Source organism: Venturia canescens, chromosome 10 (genome assembly GCF_019457755.1).
Source record: "Venturia canescens isolate UGA chromosome 10, ASM1945775v1, whole genome shotgun sequence".
Classification (NCBI taxonomy): Eukaryota; Metazoa; Arthropoda; class Insecta; order Hymenoptera; family Ichneumonidae; genus Venturia; species Venturia canescens.
In genome coordinates, this window is record NC_057430.1 from 10,048,061 (window position 1) to 10,070,060 (window position 22,000).

The window sequence follows — 22,000 nt, forward strand, 5'->3', positions numbered from 1 at the left end:
AGAAAAAAGAGAGTGTAAGGAGGCAAAAACACCGCGTGAAGCTCCGGTAGCAGGGGGCGCCCAGCTCTTTGTGGCACGTGTCTTGACTCCCACGGTTCATAGCTGCATCGCAAGTGCACAGAACAAGGTCAGAGAGCAGGGGGCAAAAAACTCCCGGGAAAAGTTGCAGCCATACGACTAGAAGAATGAAGTATTCCCGTCGATGTTCTTGTCTAAGAAGATTATAACCTAGGGAAAAAAGGTTGGGACAAGTACATTGATGGTCCCTTTTTTCCTGATCACATGACGAAAAATGTAAAAAAAATTCCATTGAAAAAACTATGAAACCAACTGTAAATAATTTCAACACAACAATTCGAAAAAAAATTCACAAATCATGAAAAAACTTAATATTTAAAAAATCACAAATCTGTAATTATTTTTTAAAGTGTCAAAAAAATCTAATAAAACGTAAGAAATAAGAAACCGAAAAATTGCACCTGAAAACATTTTGGAAACCGACGCCCCATTCTTTTTACCTTATTCTAACAGCTGAATCAATTGAAAAAAATTCCATCTAAGTTATGCGCAGCATTAAAATTTATGATATCAATTCGAGGCCAAGTATTTAATGATAATTCGGAATATTCATTCCTACGGGAATCATCAGGAGTTTGAGAAAGTTCTAATGAATCAAAAAAGTTACCATTTGAGTTACGTGTAGCACTAAAATTTATGATATCAATCTGAGGACAAGTGTTTTATTAGTAATTCTGAGTTTTAACATTATGAAATTTTTCTAAGAAGCATTTAAATCCAAAAAGATCACATCAAAGGTAAGGACAGAGACTTGAAAAAAATTTGTCTCAGACTTTCAGGATCCCCTGGTATTATTCACACTATTCGACGTCGATTTTGGATCGGTACAAATTATGTTTAAATATGTGTTAAAAGTACTTGTCCGGCCCATGAATAATTTATTGTGCTATTTTTTTTTGGTACATATCCCTGAACATGGTACTTTTTCGCAATTTTCTACCTCAATAAACGCGATTTTTTGTTATCAAGTTAAAAAAGTTTTTCTCGTCATTCGATCCCGAAAAAAGGCAGATTTTGGACAAGGTGGTGCATCTTAAAACGCATAGATTCGAGGTCGAAATGTTTTATGTGAGAAGTAAGAAGTTGCATATTTGTTATTTTCAATCCTTGTCACGCATTTTCATAACAATATCTGCTTACTATAGACGGTTGGGGGGTTTATTTTTATCGTTGGAAATGGAATATTTTCATGGTCTTTTTTTTCTATTATCAACCTTTTTCTTCGAGCAAGGATTTTTTCGTGCATCAGCAGAGTTATCGACTTAAGATAGGCATAAATAAGAAGTGTCAAAATAAAGGATCGTATCAATACTCGAGATTTGGCAACGTTCCCGCATTTTTTAATGAGAAAAAAATTCCATTATATTTATTCTATCGAAATTCTTCTCAGAAAATATTTTTTGCTCAAAGGCCATCTAGAAAATTGATTTTTTCGATTCAATTCAATTCTTGATCCGCTTCGGTGTCATAACTGCAAATGAACAGTGCTTTCTGGGAATGAGATTTTAGGCAGAATTATCGATTCGTTGACGAGGAACGAACAGACTTTCGTACGGTTTCGGTGATATCACGAGCCCCTGCGATGGCTCAGTGTCCGGAGGGCCCTCTCCCGGTTTCGGTAACAATTGAAAGCGGTGCATGATACCGACGAAGAATAAGAAGAGAACTGATTTCGCCTCGGCCTCACCAGGGCACCTTCTGTGGCCTGAAACGAGCAATGCATTATCATATTTTTTCAATATCTTATATGATTTCGCATTGGAATTAGAAAAGAATTGGAATGTTTTTGTCGTTCGAGTGTCTCGATGAATTTAATTTCGTGGAATAATGAAGAAACAAAAACTGTAAACTGTTGGGACGGCTATGAAAATCAAGACACTTTTGATGCTACCTGCGCCGAAGAATACGAGTTTTTCATCATGAACGAATGAACCATCTTTCAAGAATCTTTCTGGTTTGAAGGAGTCCGGCTCCGGATAATATTTCGGGTTCATAAAAACACTGAAGACATTGAGAAGGAGATAAGAATCCTTCGGTATGTCGTAACCTCCGAGATGCGTCCTGGACCATGCGCGTCTCGGGCCAACGATCGGTAGGACCATCTGCATTCGTTGAGATTCCGTGAGTACGGCTGCGGCGTACGGCAAACTTAAAAACAGACATTAACTCATCATTTATATTCAGCATCCAAGAAAAAAACTTTTCCATTGAAATCTGTGGCAAAAAATGTACTTCGGTCGATCCTTGAGTTCCGGAAGGCGTTCTCGTCCGATAACACGATCGAGTTCTTCATGCAATCGACGCTGAACTTCCTGATGAACCGTCACACGAAGAAACACGAATTCGAGGGTCACCGATGTTGTCACCAAACCAGCGATCAACAAATCCAACAGGATTATGAACAATTGGTCCTCTGGAAATTTTAACAACGAATCAGTTCTAATTCAACCACGTTTTTCAGTCATTATATATATTTTTTTATTTTCTAGTAAAATTTCCTTCAAGTTTTTTGATAAATTAGTCGATCATCAAGTCGATGCTACCATTGAATATTGAAGAGTCGGTTTTTCTCTCATAGATTTCTTCCAAAAACAAATCTATCAAATCTCCATCGGTTTTTCCGGGCGTATAATTTTTCTTGTGTTCGTCAATTTCTTGCTGTCGAAAATATAGAAATATTAAGCGAAATCGAGAGGCTGGAAATTCAGGATTATTTTTTAACTGAAAAACTAAGGAGCTACTCGACCAAAATTTACCTTTAGAAAGCTCTTCAATTCGTCGTTTAAAGTCACAAGGAGATTGTAGCCGGAAGCTTTGGGGGCTACGTAACGGACCCAAGGGAACATCGATAATAATCCTCCAGCCATGTCGAACGCTTCGGCTCGTCGTTTCATCATTTCGAGAAAATGCTGAAGTCTGCGTTAATTAATTTAGGTCTTGAATTCGTTATATTTTATTATGAAGGGAAGAAACTTTGAATTCAACTTGGAAAGACACTGCAACAATTCCCTTGAAAACTAACTCCTTTAGGCACATCTCTACCAGATCCATCCCAAAGAAATCTTAGCCAACCAATCACTCTATCATTGGTCAACTCTTCCAAAGTTCTCTTCACCAGAAACAACTTCCACCAATGAATAATCTCTAATGGATAAACGATAAACGATTAATCTCTAATGATAGAGATTTTTGTCCTAGTGATTTTTCAATGGTAGAGATTATCCCTTGATTCAAAGTTTTCGGAGAGCTGAGGAATCATAGAGTTTTCATTGGTCCATTAGAGATGGGGCTGATATAGTTTGCATTTGATCGAGTTGTTGTAGCGCTTGGAAAGTAACTCATTGGCAAGTTGGCCCGTGTCAAAAATACAGGAATCAAATTACTTATAAGTTCTCTCTTTCTCAAGTTAAAATCGATCATCTTCTGGAAATTGCAGTAGAGTGATTCCAGATGAATTTGAATAATGAGTCATTGGAAGACAGAAAATCTTTATCCATTCAATTTGTTTTGGAAAAGGTGAAAATCTTGATTCAATTCGTGAACTTCATTTTTTTTATCGTGACCTTGTTTGCGGAATTCGATTCAAATGATTCGATTCTTGCTGCATGGAAATTGCGATTAGGAAAGGGGTTGACACGACAATTACTTCTTCTCGTTTGAAATTCTTTTCCCGGCAATCAACGTCCAAATGACATTAATCGTAGCCATTGATATGAGAGATTTCATGCAAAAAACTCCACCATCTTTTGCAATCTCGAATATTATCTGGAGTTCTTCAAGCAACGAGGCCGACATGTCGACACGTCCAAATCCGATTCGTCGCAGTGATCTAACGAGCCAAGCTCGAACAGTCCTCCACTCAGGACCATCCGCCATCGTAATACCTGAAGAATTAAATCGCTCAATTGACACACTGAGTATTTAAAGTACCATTTTTGAGTGCCGATCTTAAAATTTGAAGTATTCATTTTTGTCTTTATTTTGTTTATTACTTCTTTACTGAACTCCGTATCCGAAAACTAATCAAGAATGCTCGAGAAATATTAATTTCGCAGTTCTTTCTTACTCAAACATTTGTATATAGAAATTGGAAATTTGTTTTTTTTTTTCACTGGAATGCGATTTTTTTAAGAAATTAATAATCGACGTTTTATTTTATCATCATATGCTTCCCTAGTGGTGTGGTTCACAGCTACGTTTTCATAACGCGCGCTACACTCTATCGCACTCGTAAGAAGGGTGAAGAAAACTATGAGGAACCTCGCAACCCCATCATTGAGGTCAATGAATGAGTTTATGATTTTTGAACACAAAGATGGAGGTACAAACTTTTTCCTACCTTTTTTGAGGCCCATGTTCCTTAATTTGATGAATTCGTTCCACGGTCTACCGTCAAACACTTCCGAAGTAAATACCTTTTGGATGTTTTCAAAACCAGATACAACTATGATACTTGATCTGCCAAGACGGATTGAGATAAGATTGCTCGAATAGCGACGAGAGAGCTCAATGAATGCTTGATGCTGTCCACGATACTGAAGACTCAGTTTTCGAATGAAGCGAAGGTTTCCGATGATTGGCCATTGAAATGGTCCTGAAAAACGAAGGATTCCGAATTTTTATAAAAACCTTGGATCCGTCCGATCGCCAACATCATGTCTGATTGAAATATGCAAATGTGAACTAGTTATTTTATCACTAATCACCGGGAGGCAAGTGGGTAGATTCCTGCAGTCTCAAGTTAATGATTAATGCCAGCAGGCTGATGATGATCAAGGACAAAATGAAGGCGAGCATCTTGCGACGATTTTGTGTATCTCTCTCGTTTTCTCTGTGTTTTTTTTTCTTTCTTTTCCCGATGGAGTAGATCACTCACGAAATCATCGATGAGAATTCGGTACAAGAATTTTTACACGTGATCATTCAACACTCATCATTCAGTACCACCAATCCGTCACAGTTATGATTTCGATATTAAGAGTCTTCACGCGCCACTTTCATCAGAAACTCTAAATTTCGTGACTGAGGTTATTTCATAAAAATTTCTCCGTTTTATCTGGTCACTTTGGTATCATAACATGAATTTCTTCGACCAACTGGTTCAATATTCCTGGTCCGACACTCTCAAGTAAATAAATAAAAATAGCTCGGAATTATTACTTACGCTGTAACTATATCAGTATCATTTTTTAAGACAACGGAGCTCATCATAAATATTTATTTATTGATATATTAGTCAACTGCACAACTTATTGATGAGAAGCCTGGACATATGTTTGATAAGATTGTACACGATATATATGGGGCATTCCAGGGGCCAAATCGACCGCTATTGTACCCGACCCCTTTCGATTTCACGTCAACTTTTTTATCTTTTTCTACTTTAGGAAAAAAATTTTTCAGAATTTTGAAAAAAAATTTTTCCCGACTCAAAAATAGTTATGAATTTTTCAAAAAAATTGCGTTATTTTTGTTCAAAGAGACAAAACGCTTTCAAAAATTGACTGATTGGGATATTTTTTTTTCTAAGTTTTGTCATACAGATCCATCTTCAACGTTTTTGTTTTTTATCTATAAATTCTCAAAAAAAAAACGTTGAAGATAGATTTGTATGACTTTTTGATATTTTTTTCTGAAAAGTATAAAGACAAAACTTTGAACGAAAATAACGCCATTTTTTGAAAAATTCACAACTATTTTCGGATCGGCAAAAAAATTTTTTTTAAATTCTAAAAAATGTCTTTGGTAGAGAAGAAAAAGATAAAAAAGTTTGCGCGAAATCGAAAGAGGACGGGTTCAAAAGTGGTCGATTTAGCCCCTGGAATGCCCCATATCCATGTCACACTATAAAGTTGTATGAATATTTTGACCTTTTGCAGTGATTGATACGAATGTAGATAGACCAAGCAGCACATTAGGTAGGCATCGATGCAAACTGCTGTTGTGTCCGCCAGTCAATGTATTCGTTTGGAAACCTCGATTATTACGTTCTCGATGCATTTATTGTGACGTAACGCCCTCCTGAACGACCCGAATCGACTAGAACCCGAACCTAACCTCGAAAAACATCGCGACACCGAGCGCGTACAACGACCGGTGAGACGCGTCACTGCTGGCCGGCGGCGGCCGTATTGGAGGGCAATACAAAGGTCCGATACAAGCGGCGGAGCGCGACACTAGCGGCGCCGCGTATTAAAAACTCGAACTATCATATTTTTCTCTTTTGTTAATTGAAATTCAACGCGATTTCGTAAAATATTGTAACTAGGCTCAAATGAAGCGGAAAATTACAATGAATCGAAGAAAAATGATCATGAGTCAAATTGATAATATAAAATCTAATCACAAATGAAAAATGTAAAAATCAACTGCGACGCATGCGCGAGCAGAGCGTTAATGGGCTATAGGACGCGTACGTGACTTTTAGCGATTGTAATTATTCGAATCATATTAAATGAAGTAACAATGCCAAATTAAAGGAAAAGAAGAATTAAGAAGAAAATAAATAATAACTGATCAAATTGAAGTTTTCGTTGCTGAAAATCGCAATAAGCTGAAAATCATAAAAAGCGGTAGACCGCGCATCAGATATTAGCGCGCTCGACCAACAGCAGAGCGCGAATGATGGCAACGAGCCAATCGCGAGTCCCGTTACGAAAAGATGAGCAGAACCGATCCGGAAACTGAAAATTCGGCGTTTGATAATAATTTTATGGTGGGGACACGGGTATAAGGAGCGTTGCGCGACTCATACGGCAGTCAGTTCTCCCTGCCTACAAGACCAGCTCAGATCTCTTGAACAGTCTAGACTCTAAATTCTGCTCGAACAATCATAAACTCCTTTTTCCTAAATTTTCCTGGATGCCTGGAATCTCGGAGCGATTCGGTGACGTTTCAATCCCAGAGTCCAGGGTCCACTCTTAGTTTTCTCCAAATTTCCGTTGCACTGGATCTCGGAGCGATTCGGTGACGTTTCAATCCCAGAGCCTGTGGTCTGCGCTATCCTTGTCCTAATTCATGTAAATTTTTATCTTTTCATTTTTATGGTTGCGAAGACCAGAGCTGGAATTCTTTTTGATTAATTAAACATTTTTAATTCACATTTGGTGTAAAATTTATCTGAATTGATCTGGCAAGGAGATCTTACGAAAATTATAATCCAAGAGGCAATAGATAAAATTTTTAGTTATATCGAATCAGAAACGAAAGAAAGAATTGTAAAAGCGAATAATACCCTTGGATTTATTTCCTTTTAAAAAAGCGAGCGAAAGAGGACATCGAAAATTAGAATCAGCGAACTATAGCACGAAACGTTGAATCTAGAGTTTTTCAGTTTGAGGCGTGCCACCAAATTGAAACAAAAGCGATAATTAGACTTTTAAGAAGATTTTCTTTAATCATATTTTTTGTACAATTTAAAAATCCGAAAATTGAGAAATTAAAAATTATCTCAGACAGAGAATTTGCAACGTTTTCGGGTCTTTCGGGTCTTTTTCTCGCCAGATCCGATTAAACAAAGCAAGACAGTTTAAAACAAAAAACACAAAAATGTGTTAAAATCAGCGAGCCAAAGCGCAAAATTTCTTTTATTTTGTCAAAATTCGATAAATTATCTGAATAAAATTGATTATTTTATTTTTTACTAAAATTCACGGTTTTCGCGTTTCCTTCATACCTGCTCCTTATTTTTAAGATTGCTCCAACCGACGCGTGGCGGCGTTCAGGCCGGGTCGGCAAGAGCGTTTCGTTACATTATGTTGAGGGAGTTTATTTTATGATTACTTCATTTTGTGTGTGCTAATTTAGGGCACAAAAATGCAAAACATGCTTTCATTTCATGGTATCAACTGATTTTTGGTGGCTCATGCTTTCGGGGATCGCAGAGTCCGAAACCGATAAAAAATTATTTAAATTCGAAATATTTCTTTTTCTAAGATTTCAAGATTTAAACCAGCGCTCTAGTCAAGTGGTTGGCGTACTTACTTTTTAACTAGAGCATTGGGAGACCCTCATTTCGATTCCCGGTCTCATAGACTTTTCGCGAGAATTAAATACTCTAGGGAAAAATAGATTGGGACAAGTACATTGATGGTCCCTTGTTTCCTGATCACACGACGTAAAGTGTAAAAAAAAATTCCATTAAAAAAATTATGAAACCAACTCTAAATAATTTCCACACAATAATTTGAAAAAAAATTCACAAATCATGAAAAAACTTAATATTTAAAAAATCACAAATCTGTAATTATTTTTTAAAGTGACAAAAAAATCTAATAAAACGTAAGAAATAAAAAACCGAAAAGTCGCACCTGAAAACATTTTGGAAACCGACGCCCAATTCTTTTTATCTTATTCTAACAGCTGAATCAATTGAAAAAAATTCCATCTAAGTTATGCGCAGCATTAAAATCAAAGGTATAGTAATTTGTTATTTTGTGGTGACAGAGACTTGAAAAAAATTCTTCTCAGATTTTCAGGATCCCCTGGTATTATTCACAATATTTGACATCGATTTTGGATCAGTACAAATTATGGTTAAATATGTATTAAAAGTACTTGTCCGGCCCATCACTTTTCATTTAAATTGTTTATTCAAATAAAAATCAAGGCCCTTCTAGAACTGATGGATCATAAGTATGCATATAGAGGGGGATTGAGAAAGTTATTTTCAAGTAATTTTTATTTAATTGCGTTAATTTAATTAATAAAATGCAAAATGCAATGTTGACTGAACGATTAGCCATGCGTTCAAAGGCTTAAGCACTTTCTAAAGATGAAAAAAATTCAGAGTGAATTTAAAAAATGAACAGCGAGTTGCTCGATTGAATCCCAATCGTTGGAAGGATTCGGCGATCCTGAATGTTGAAAATTATTCAGATTCAATGAATCGTTGTTTTGAAAACGTCTGCTATGATCCCATTGGAAAAATTACTTTCTCTCCGACGATGCCATCCCATCTTACGATATTTTTGAAAGGCACTACCGAGAGTGCAACCGTCCAATGAGCTTGTGAATTTGAAATTCCTTCGTGAAATCCGTGATACGTAATAGTTTAGGGATTTAGGTGTGGTCGAGTATTCCGAAATGACACGAATTTGCTGATGGTTTGTCCACGCTCGAATGAAGCTACAACTTTCATTACATTTATCTGTTAGACCAGGCTTCCCTACTGTATCTTTCTCTTGCTGTGTAGATCCGGATGGTGGGTTAACTAACACACCCCAATGATATGGACTGTGGTGTTGACTACGGAAGGGGACTTCTCTGCTGCTACTACACACCCCTCTAAACATAAGGTCGTTAAACGATTTAATTCAATTTGGGGCGGGCGGACACGCCGCTGGGACAAATTTAACGCCTCTCTCGTAGCCGAGAATTTGCGTCCCTTCAAAACCCTACCGGAGGAACAGCCCGACCGACGACCATTCACGATGAAGGCTATTCTGCGAAACAACGCGATGCTCAGCATTTTCGATGGGTCCAGCACCAACACTCTCAACTCTTTTCACTCTTTCATTACGTTTCGTTGCACTTTTCTCTTATTGACAAAGCATTTTTTATCATCGATTACCGTCATATGAAGTCAAACGAAAAATTTCAACAAAGTAAGTTACGAATGAATGGTGAAGTGGTCTAAAAATAGTAATTCAAGTACAATAGATTTCAGAACTCTTGATAAAATTTTTCAATTTCTAAACAATAAAAAAGTGTGATTAGAAATAATTTTGGTTCTCATGTGAAAAAGTATGATGTACCCAAAATTTGATTGACTGAAGTTTATCAAACCGTGGAAAATTATCCATTGGGCTAAGTGTAGGACTCGATGCAATGAGGTGCCAGCGTTATGGCTGAATAACAAATTATACAAAATAAAGCTGGTAAAATAAACAAAGTAGCGTAAGATAAAACTTAAACAGTGCGTGTAAACAAAGTAGTAAGAATAAGATAGAAGAATAACAAAATAAAGTGGATCTTACAGAGCGACGTGCAGTAAATGAAAATAAATATCTAAAGTAGAACTATATGGAAATACGAGTAAATAAAATCGTAGTGCAGGAGAAGAGAAGGAATATTAGAGAAATCGTAAGTAGCCTAAAAACTAGCTTAGTAGTAAAAATGACAGAATGGCAGAAGGTAACACAAAGTAAGTTTTTGAAAATACAAAAAGATTCACAGACAGCATAGGGAATGGGAGACTCACAAATTTTTCTGTTCTCAGGGACATTAGATCAGTGCTACTGAGATCACGAGCCCAGTTTTTGAGTTCTTACACAACAGCAAGTTTCGTAACGTAAAGATAGTAGAACGGATGTCTGAAGTATAAAGAAAGATAAAAATGTGCACTCTCAATATGTTCGTACATGGTCGTTTGAGGATTCCTTCCACGCACATTTTGCCGAGTCCCTCCGTGTTTCGTTTCTCATCTCCCCTCGACATCATCTTTCGTTCGCTGAATGTGCTCTGCTCCCGGAGAGCGCGAATTGCAGAACAATGCGAGAAACTTCGAGATAACTCCGCAGAGCCGTAGGAGTAGCAGGCAGTAGCAGAGGAATCAACATGAAAGGCGAAGTTTCCATCTCTAATTGGTATTTAGGAGATCCGAAACAGAACCAACGCGCTCTCTTTCCCGCTGGATCTCTCTTCCTCCCATTCTACTTTCCTCTCTCCTCTTCAAAGTTATACCAAGCCCACAACCTTCCTCTGTTCGCCCTCTGCCCAACTACTCCTTGATATTCGTACCCTTCCATCCTTCACAATGTTAGTATAGTATGTTGTACAGTGAAATCTTCCTAAATCGAAGCCAGGCGAAGTATCAGGACTTTGATTTTGAAGACTTTACAAAAAAGCTCTAAACGTACGTCTAGATGAAAAAGCTTGAAAAAACTCTTGCTGGAACGGTTTGTGGACGAACAGTTGATTCCCAGCATGGGTTGTGTCGATTGATAAATCATCGTCTGCATTTGGTATGGATCATTTAAATAAAGTTCTCTTTATGAAGGTCCAAGGTGCTAGGAAAGGTGAAAAAATTATTTAAACGTTATTGTCGAAATAAAAGTTTCATGGGGAAATATTTATGGGAATCTCCACTGTAAATATATGCGGCGAATCTTTGCCATGAAATGATAAGACCGTTCTTCTGACTTCGACGAGAACCCAGAGGAGAGATCAGTCTGCTTGCCACTTGATGTTTATCATCCAGTTCACGGGTTGGCGTGGAATTAAATTATGCACGGTTCGTCGTTCCGAAAGAGTATCCCCTTCCATATTCCTCGTAGTGATCCTCTATTTCGCTTCTCGTGTGTTGCTTTCAATCGCCCTTTTATCAAGTCATCTATACATGTATATGGATGGGTGTTCCACAGAAAGGGAGATAGCATTATATCTCGACATTCACGAGTTGCCTGACTGCTTCTCGCGAAAGTCTTGGATGAGAGTGACACAAGTACCTTCACCAAATGGGGTAGTTCATAAGGATATGGGAATCTCCGTATGGGGTGACTAAAAGTCCCTTCGAAGCTCTCGAGTTCTTCCACTAACCATGAAAGTATTATCCTGCCAGGAGATCTTTTTATCTTCAGTTATACACCCGTTAAAAGAAGGGTGGTCTTTTTTCCTTCCAATTTATGTCACTACGGTGGTATTCAAAATGCATGGATGCTTATGCTCGTTTGTATTGATTGACAAGAAAAATAAATTGAATATCCAAAAATAAGAAGTTTTTTTTAGTATTCTTAGGTTTAATTGCTTGAGAATTCTAGAGGTAATTATGAAGCGTTTTCCAGATTGAACAGTTGCCCACCGTCGTTCAATAGTCCGCAGATCAAATTACAGGCCTCTGCAGAATTGTGGTACACTTAATGTTCATGCTGCTAAGACCGTTACTGAGGGGGTAGTTTCAGGTGCAAGGGTTCAAAACTCTCCCGAGGGATGGCGCCACCACCAACGATCCACGAGGGTGATATCCTCGTATCAGTTCACGGCAACATGTACGTTTGACCACCCGAACTCTTAGTAGAACACTTCCACAAGAGTGTCTTTCAAGCTCTGAGTCTCTTTCACCTCTCAGCCAACAGCCTCGTCATCCCTTTCTTTTTTCCCATGCATATTTCATGGCTTCGTTATGTCCATTTTTTGTCTTCCCTGGTAGCTCTGGAGAATGTGAGTCTTACTATCGGACGGCAGTGAAAGGTAAGGAAGAAAATGCAAGCTACTTCCGGATAGAAGCGTCTCCAGGGAGATTTCGACTCAAGGATTATGCAGTTTCTGAATTCTCGTCTAGTTTGTTTATCCCTTTTTTTAAAATCTAACGCTTTCTTTGTGCTACAAAACATGGCATATCTAAAGATTCTCGAGGATTGAAAATTCACCGACTTCAGGCTTTATTCCCCAAGGCTTCTGAGAGAATATAAAAAAAAATCACTCCCAATGCACTTCCGAGATTTCGTTGATGTCATACATTTTTATGGTGCCTGAATCAAAGAGAAAAGAAAAAAAGGCTCCATCGGAGTATCGAAAAAATGACCTCCCACGATGGGTTTGAAACATTTTTCGTGCGATTCTGAGTCGAATGAGACGAAAGTGTAGTAATGACTGAAAAAAAAAATTTCGAAGGCAGTAGACTATGAAAAAATTCCGAGATTCCAAAATTTTGAAATTTTTCGAAAATAGCAGAAATCGAAAAAAAAAAAATTTTGAAGGCAATAGACTATGAAAAAATTCCAAGATTCGAAAATTTTGAAATTTTTCGAAAATCGAAAAAATGACCTTCCACAATGGGTTCGAAACATGTTTCATGCGATTCTGAGTCGAATGAGACGAAAGGGTAATGATCGAAAAAAAAAATTTTCAAAGGCTGAATTTTATGAGGTCGTCGAATTATTTTGATCAAAACAATGGGGAAAACACTAGTGTTTTGTTCACCTCTTTTTCTCATTTTACTTCAATCTCGTTTAACGACTTGTATGCATGATAATTGAAACATCGAATATGGAAACAATTGTAAGATGTTAATTTTTAGTACTTTTAATTGAATTTTATCAAGAGTATAACTTATCCACTTTTGTCACTCCCACAGGACAAAAAGCCAAAGTATGTGGGTAGATCCCGAAGGTTCGAGTGGCGTAACGGTGTAACGGTTTTTTTGTATACACCAAAGTTGGTCCCTGGGCAGTGAGTCTCGAGAAGAAAACCTCGTGAAAGAGTTCTATACCCACTTGAAGGATAACGGGGTCCCGTTTCTGCAATGGCTCTTCAATCGGCAACACATCAAGAAAAAGGAAGTAGGTTCTAATGGCAATATAGAGAGGGAAAAAGGGAGAAAGAGAGATTGGTATGGCATTAACGTAGAAAGCGAGTATAACCTCCAAATAAGAGAGAGTAGAAAAGAGGGAAGGTGGTGAGGGTAGTTGGGTGATGGTACTCGACTTGGGATGCTCGAGGTCGTCGCGAAACTACTCGATCACCTCTTTCTCCGACTCTTTCCTTCCGGCTATTCCTCCGAGCAGTGACAACCCGTTTCTTTTCATCTCTCGTTCTCTCTTTTGCTCATCTTGAACCTCCTTCGATCTTTCACTCCATTCTTTCGTTTCACCCTGAATTCGTGGCCAAGCTGAATAAAGCTTGCGAGAGAAGGAATACTCGAGAGCCTGCTTCTTCCTCCGTGCATCCAGAGCCGGATCTATTTTTCCCTATTCTTTGCCTCATGGAGCTCCCTCTTCTTTCCTCTTATTTTTCTTCGCATTTTTTCTGGATATCCTCGCAGCATCCCTCTCTCTCTCTCTCTTCATTGCCACTCCGAATATCCTTTTTTAGCCCGGAGCTCTATTAGCAGTTTCTCAGACCGTCTTCGCAACCGGCATTCCTATTGATGCTCACACTGGTCAAGCACACAGTTGCTATACCTTGACGCCCGAGGGGAAAGGCCCCTGCCCTTTCGATCTTTCCTCGTGCTGTGCGATTCAGAAGTGAACTTTATGGGCTGCGCAATGGCTACTGGATCTTCTAACCTCCCTATCTTTTCTTATGTATGTGTATCGAAGGAGAAACCACACTCCTGAGCTTACTCTCGCTTTCCTTGGTACAGTTTTGCCGTCTCTCGTCCCTTACTTATAGTTCTATCTCTTTCACTTGCCTCATGCGGATGTCATCTTGTCCACTGCTCGTTTCATATACCACCCTCGACCGACGGCAATCTTATATTGGCATCCTCGACAATTCTCGCCGATTCCTTTATCCCCCTTTCCTCTTCTTGAACAGTCTTGCTCGTCCCCTTTCTATATACAGTGTCCTACGTCTTCGTGTCTTACAACGATTACACGCGGGCTAAGAGCGCGGACAACTTCCTCGGATCTCAATTTTATCGTGAGAGGATCATGCCTAGGGTCCCTTTCGATGCGCAGCCATGGAGTACGATTTTTTATGTCTAAAGGGTCCATACGATCGGGGAAACACGATCGTTTCGCTAATTAATGGTCATTCGATTCCCTTAGGACCACAAAAGTATTTCGATACTCTTTTATTCCGACCCACTTTTTATGAGGATTTTTTTCATGTCAGTTAGCAAGAATTATGCTCAGGAAACGTAAATAACAGAAGAAATACTGGAACCAGTAAACCCGAGAGTAAACCAGTTGCTGGTATGAGGGCCGATTTAGGGAGAAAAGCATCGTCACCAACATTTTCAATAACCTGCAGCACGTTGTTCGGCTAGTTCCTCACTCTCGTTTCCACATTCTCATCTTCTTTGGTGTAAAAAATTCTAGTTTCCCCTCTTCGAAAAATGTTTGTACCATTACAGAGTAATTTTGTTGTAAAAACGTGACCTAAAACTCATCGGCGTCTGTAGCATTCGGGATATTAAATGACTCAAGGTTATTTAAATTGAAGTTGGGTGGCTGTGGCTTGGGTGGCTTACGACGTGTTTTAGGTCGCTCCTGTGGATCTTTTGGCTTTCATAGGCTGAGTCTACCGATCCCCAAGATCTCTGAGCCTAGATAGAAAAACAATATTGTTATTTCATCGGGCAGTCGACTCACGTTCTTGAAAGTGACGCGTGCGTCTTGGCCATCCAGCATTGGCATCGTCGGTAGCTCACCACCACCGAGGGAGCACAAATTGGATTATGCTTGGGGAAAGAAGATGGAGTTCTATAGATATATATTCGGAGAAAGGGAGGACCCACAACACTGTTCCACTGTGGCTCTATTCCAAAGCCTCACTCAGCTTCTTTTTTCATTCTTAGCTTCCATATCGAAGTAACATAGCCCGTATCCTTATGACATGTATCGTGCCTTCCAAGATGGATCTTGTTTTATCACGTGTATACTTTCGTCTTGATGGATCGACTTTTTAATGCAACGGACAAGTCGATCAAGGGCAAGACCCGACTGTACCAGCCAGTATCTTTCTGACAGTCAATGGGATAATATCTCAAGTCATTCTGCTCGAAAAAAAGCCGGACGAGCCGTGAGGTATGGAGTTGCCTTGTAACATTTGAGGATCAACGAAAAAATAACAAAGCTAATGTAAACACTGGAGGAAGTCTCGGGATCGAGTTCATTGTTCATCTGATGTTCTTCGTGGATATTTCGATCGGACGTGCAATGTTTTTGACCACCTTGATATGGATCCTAGATACGTAGGCAGTGACAGGTCCACTGTTCGACTCAGCAATTTTTAGGTTTGTTGTTATTGCCTTCAATGTTTATTATTATGAAAAATTCGGGGTTAGGTCAGGTGCTTGGTGATTCATTGATGATTCACCATCGTGATTTTTCTTATCAACGAAGAGCATCGAGACTCATTAAGCCACCAAATACTAAGCGTAATATTACTCGTTCGATGGGTTTATCCATTTGCACAGGATACGGAATAAGATAGTACAAGGATTACAAACATCGTGTGACGAGGAAGCTCGATAGTTTCGACTCCGGAAATCCGAGAATAGGAGAAACTCTATAGGACAATAGTGCGAGTACGAAAACGACAATGCTACGAGCTTACACTGGCTAGAATAGTTAGTAGGTATAAGGGACAATGGGTTGTTCGCTTACATACGTACGTATACGTCAGGGGACGTGGGCATACGAGAAGGGGCTCTGCTCGGTAGAATTGAGGGAATCCTGCCTAGTAATATTAAAGCTGGAACGTTGCCAAGAAGCGTCTTGAAATCGTGGATAGAGGGGATTCGATACATACCCAGATCCTTTCCATAGGCAGTGTTAAGAGAATGAGAGAAGGTCCAAGGGCTCTACGTCGAGGAGGCTATTTATTTGCATTGTTTTGGACTTAAATATACGTTCACGCTCTCGAGAACCCACTCAATTCTTGCTGTAACGACTCTGGCCCGACGTTCATACCCAAAGGAAGCTGCGAAGTTTTCTTGCCTTCGATGACGTTGGCCTTCGTACATGTATATGCATAGGGACCTTCGAGCACTAGGATTGCGTGTGCCTCTTCAGACCATACAAACAGACTTGCGGTGGACGATGATAATTTAGGAGCTTTCGAAGGAATTTAGATGCCAGTGGGTCGGGTTTGGTCGCCGTTATAGCTTTTCGCGGTTAAGCACCACAGAGCCAACGTATAATAACACGAAGGAAACATTAGGAAGAGGGAGAGCAATGTTACGTTGCAGAAAGCTCGGTATATCGCTCCCGAAGAGAGTCGGTAAACTCGCACACCCTGCACGGTATGGCTCTTCTGAAATCGTCGAACACATTCCGCAGTACTAGTCCAAGCTCTGCGCTACTAAGGACCTTCCGGCTACAATTACTTAAGTCGAGGCAAATCGTGCTCGCCGTTGAATTCCCTCTTCGACGCTCTTTCGTATCGACTTTACTCAATAGCGTTCCCTCTACGTATACACATCCCACATTAATTCATGTTTGTGCAAATTCTCCATTCCTTACTTGACTCTAATTGTTCCTCTACATTTGACAGCCCACCAATCGTCCCGATTTGATTCACCGTCTAGCATGACGCTCGATTCTGACTTTCCACGCATTCTAGCAATTCGCTCCTCGTCTCTCGAATCCTTTGGATGAATGTCTGCCAAGACAGCTATACCTTTCGGCCCATACTCGCTCCTTGAATCGCCCGGGCCATGCCGAGTGCATTATTCTCCTTTCGACAATGCCAAATTTCTCGACTAAACGGACCAACTCAATGTTATGCGGGAGTACTGTGTGTATATTTGCTTCGAGGAAATAGTGGCGCATTCACTGAGAAATTCGATCGAATAACTAATGACTGAGGTTCAGCATGTTCCACTGTCCATATGCGAGCATTGTGTCTCCAGAGACTGTCTCAATATTACAGAGGAGATTACGGAAATGGTGTGTTATGAGGGTTTGATGACATCGAACGAGAGTTCGATGATATGAAATTTGGTAATTTTGGCACGGATAATGAGCATGAACTAAATCTCATTGAAAATCAGAATTTCCTTGATATAAAAAAACATTCAGTAATCATTGTGATTATTTATTTACGTGGATTCGACATTGTTGAAAATCGCAGTTCAGTTTGAGGGTGAAACAATGTTTTGATATTTCAGTGACTAAGTATACTGTGTGAGTGAACAAACCCTTGAAAGGATTTCGAGCTTCTCGTCGTATAATCCTTGATGCTATGGAACAGGAATTAAAATCTGTACGATTATCATTTAGTTCGTTTTCCTCTGTTTTTTTTTTTTTTAACATTTTCAAATTCTATCTGCATAGCAAAATACATTTTGTAACGTGCATTATATTTGTGTATACAATATGAGAATAATCTATGGGAGCTCGTGACAAGACTCGATCATCAATGCCTCTCCGTGTATATACATTCGAATGTGCACATGTTGAAAATCATTAGCAGGTCTCGTTAATGGCCTAGGATTTAATGAGATTGTGCGAGAGCTTTTATAATTTTCGTTGAATTCGACAATGCAAGAGCGCGCATTGTCCGTGGCATTTGTCGAACGCGAATATTCCATTAGTGATTCGTTCAAACTTCGTCATATATAACAAAACGTATCGCGTAATGAAATACCTGAGCGATATCCGTTCGATTGATGTTCCTATAGCCTGTACGGAGTGCATTAAAATATAACTGGAAACAGAAAAATGTTGAAACACATTAGCGATACAGGAATTATTGATCAGAGTCCGGTGCTCGTTTGAACAAAAAAGCTTTTACTTTCTGAAAATATAATTCATTACCCGGCTCGTGAAATATTTATTCATAATCTTGCCACTCAGTTCCGATGAATAATAAAGATCCTTTCGGAAGGGTTTACAGTGCGACATTCAACGTTAACGAAACATTCGTGACCGATGGCCGGAGATAAGCCAAAGAAATTAAAAACTTTTTATTTCTCCTGAACAATTATTCATATTTATATGTATATTCCAGGAATGCTTGTTTTTGCACTTGAAGCTAATACTTTTTCGAGTCGTTATCGGCAGGTCGGTCTGAAACGAGTAATTCTATTGCACTCTTTCAGCGAGAGCTCAACGGGGCGCGGACTCCAATTAACGACGGTTCGAGCTAGAAAGAAAAAAAGGATTGCGATCACTGATGGTCTCGTGTTGTCGCGAGATTCCAGCTCGACACGCAAGCTCGACTCAAGAATCTTTGTAATATAAAAATTGGTCAGGCTTATACATACGTATGCATGGTTTACGTGTGCGGTACTCAGAAGGGCGGAAGTCTGGTTCGCACCAGGTTGTTTCGTTGCCCCTCTGACATTAGACTATCGACATATTACAATAGATGCTATCTTCGTGCAGCCGGTAACACAGCATGTATAGCGCCAAAACGCGTTGGGGAATCGTACAGGAAAGCACCAACGGCCACAGAAAAGCGTCCGGTTGTTCGGAGGCTCTCCGCGCAAAGCAAAAATATACAGTGTTCGTATACGCGGCATTGTATAAGCGACAAAACCCAGCGAACTTCGCCGTAATAGCATTCCCATTTGCCTAATGATTGCGGTTGGCTTGTTGTGCGACACTAATACCATCACCGTACTGTGTGTATTGGCTTTCGCGCGACCTTAGCCTTACCTACACATTATATCGCGAACCGCACACGGCCAGTAGAGACTTTACGCGCCAGTCTTATCGCGTTTCCTCTCCGGTACACACGGAGCCTTTGCTTTCGCACATACCCTATCACAGAATGTCCTTTGTCTCTCTTTCTCCATCTCTGCCTCTCGCTCTTCCTCTCTTTTTCTTTGTGCCTCTATGCCTGCGTCTCCTTCTGTCTCTTTCCGGAGGAAACTCCTCCACGAATTTCCACATCTCTACTCGTGCGATCCTCGGCGAAAACAAAGATAAATAGGAAATTAAGGTGGTTAAGAGAGAAAGCTGTTTTCAAGGATCATCGGGAACGAAAGGTTCGAGCACATGGAAAAAATCACAAGACGATAGTTTTGATGACAGCCAAAGTTTCGAACCACTTCTCCACGATTCCTGTAGGATTTGTTGAATTTTTGTTTTTTTTTTTTTTCTCTTAAGGGAGTGTCCTGAATTCGAGAATTAACTCGACAACTGTATAAACCGAGCAAGAGGAACGCCTGAGCTTTATCTAGCTGTCTCAAGAGTTTGCTTTGTTCCACTATTTTGCCAACGAGATTATTAATACGTAAATAAGTTTCTTACGTGATTCCGCGGGGATAATCCGCGGAGAGAATCTGAAATTGTGGCAAGCGAAGGATATTAGAGTCCCTGGGAGTAAAGGAGCTTCGTTCCAGAGGCAGAAAGCTTGTAGCTCATCTTGCCTAGTGGATCTACGAGAGCGTGGTTGAGGCTGCGGGAGAATGATAGAAATTTATATGTGTATGTGTTGACGTATATTGCTTGCGCCGTATCTAGTAATACCGAGTACACTTTGACTACTACGTTATACGCTCCGTGCGGAAAGCACCAGAGTAGCTTTACGTATACACCTTTGAGATTGTACACGAAAGAGTGACTGTATGTGGGAGATCCACCGAGTCTTCCAGCATGCTATGCCTTTATTCAACTCTGGATTTCCCTTGCTTTTCATATTCCATCCTCGGGTTACGTTGGCAACCGAAAAACGTGTACTGTGTACGAACGTGCGAGACGAGTCGTGTTATCCCGACGATGTTCACCGTATACTTCATCTACAACGAGGGCCATCAAGAATATGCATCCGTTTTTCAACGTAGCGACAAATTTTCCGTAACGAAAGCACTTTCAAAAGAATTTCTCTCTCGATTTGTAACTCAGGTGGAGTTAAACACTTTTCACGAATGAAAAAGTGCATTACTATTGATCACCACACTTGTTCGCGCAAACTTTGCAGTGATTCGTAAAGTCCATCGTGATGGGTATTTTTTATTGAATAATTGGTCGAATGAATTTGAGCATATCATCAAAAAAAATAATAAGCTTCTCTGTCCCGATGATCAAGTATGTACTTGACCTATCGATCGAGAAATACAATTGTCGAGAGCAACGAAACTTTCACGACTGTAAACTCCTCGATTGAGCTAATATCGAATACAAAGTCCGCTATACAACCGCAGCTAGTTTATTGGAATAAATAATCATAATCGTAGAGTGAAAATTTGATTCGTCGAGTCATTTGATTGACGTGTCATCAATGCTTCTATTGTACGAGCATTTTTTATACATCGCTCCTCGTGAATAAAGGTACTTCGCTGTATGCATATTGCTAAAGAATGATTTATCAGGCGTCGAATGTCCCTGGAATTTTCGTCGATATGTTTCATTACTGTTTGTCGATTTTGGTAACGCCCCATGATCCTCGGTCCTTCGACATGTAACTTTCAAATGATCTCGTCAAGATTGACCCGAAAGGGCCCAAATGATTGGGCACTGGCTCGTTATTAACAAATTTTCAAGCATTACAAATACTTTTACATTATTTATTAGCGGTAGAGGCATAACGCAATCGACTTTCGAACTCAATGAACCAGGAAAATACGACTTTTTATTCACTCGTCATCAATTTACGAGAGTGCAACCGACGCACGACATTGGATCCCAGCAATGTGACGTCGATCGTCGTCCCATTTTTGCTCTAATCACGGCATTGTCCTCGAATACATCCACAGGGAAAACATTGCATGATGAAAACACATACCAAGGAAAAAAACTGTCTACTATATTCGTGGGTTTTTTTTTCGTTCCTGTAATAGAGGCATTGTGACTCAGGCCTGCTTTTACCTCGAACACTCGAGCCCATAATCTCCGGGACTCATTGAAACTTCCCATGCAACTACGTAGAAACTATTGGAGCCACTCTTCGCAATAAGCAGGTCTAATCTTTAGAGGTTAAAAGTGGCGCTCGAAGGGAAGCATCTTAAATGTTGATGACAAGATATTTTGTGTAATTTAGTGAAGTTTAACATGACCCGAAGGCCGAGTGTCGCCTCAGTACCAGAAGAATAAACTTTGAAAGTTTTTTCTTCTTCACTGATCTGGAAGCTTCAATGAAAAGCCTGGATCTTGCGGAATGGGTTTGATGATCTTTTCAGGATTATTTTTACCTGCAACTTACTCACTATGTTTGTTATGCCCGTTTCGCTATTTTTGTTCCTGGATCTTTCTCGTAGTTACGTTTGACGATCGTCTAGCGGTTGACATTTGACGACCGTCACTAAAAACAATTGATGAATGAAGCATGGCATTTTTATTGATTCCTTCAGCACGTTTTGGAAATTCGATGGCTCATAAATTTCACTCGGTCATAAATCGTTTCAGTTCATACGGAATTCTCTATATGACATAAACATTATATATAGCAAACTATACTTTATGATCTCTGCATAAGCTTCGCTCCGGTTTCGTGGCTTGAAAGATGAGACGAGAGGTCCAGGAAGAGAACTGCAGCATCATAGGAAACCCACTCGCGAAGTTTCTCCTTCAGCAGGATCGGGGATCCA

The 22,000-nt window shown here is 39.6% G+C and overlaps 1 protein-coding gene across 3 annotated transcripts; it reads right to left on the reverse strand.

Moving 5' to 3' along the window:
• Nucleotides 1–936: 936 nt before the first annotated feature.
• Nucleotides 937–6,093, reverse strand: LOC122417325 (probable cytochrome P450 305a1). 3 transcript variants are annotated; one of them, XM_043430758.1, is made up of 8 exons: nt 5,949–6,093; nt 4,418–4,672; nt 3,728–3,962; nt 2,835–2,994; nt 2,622–2,736; nt 2,311–2,491; nt 1,970–2,226; nt 937–1,783 (listed from the first exon to the last, which is right to left on the reverse strand). In XM_043430758.1, the coding sequence occupies exons 1-8, from the start codon at nt 6,076–6,078 to the stop codon at nt 1,584–1,586; spliced, it is 1,533 nt and encodes a 510-aa protein (XP_043286693.1). In that variant the 5' UTR covers nt 6,079–6,093; the 3' UTR covers nt 937–1,583. The 3 variants fall into 3 exon arrangements, with proteins under 3 accessions (XP_043286693.1, XP_043286691.1, XP_043286694.1); XM_043430756.1 differs by having other exon boundaries at nt 3,725–3,962; XM_043430759.1 differs by lacking the exon at nt 5,949–6,093 and adding an exon at nt 4,785–5,221 and having other exon boundaries at nt 3,725–3,962.
• Between the last annotated feature and the right edge of the window lie 15,907 nt (nt 6,094–22,000).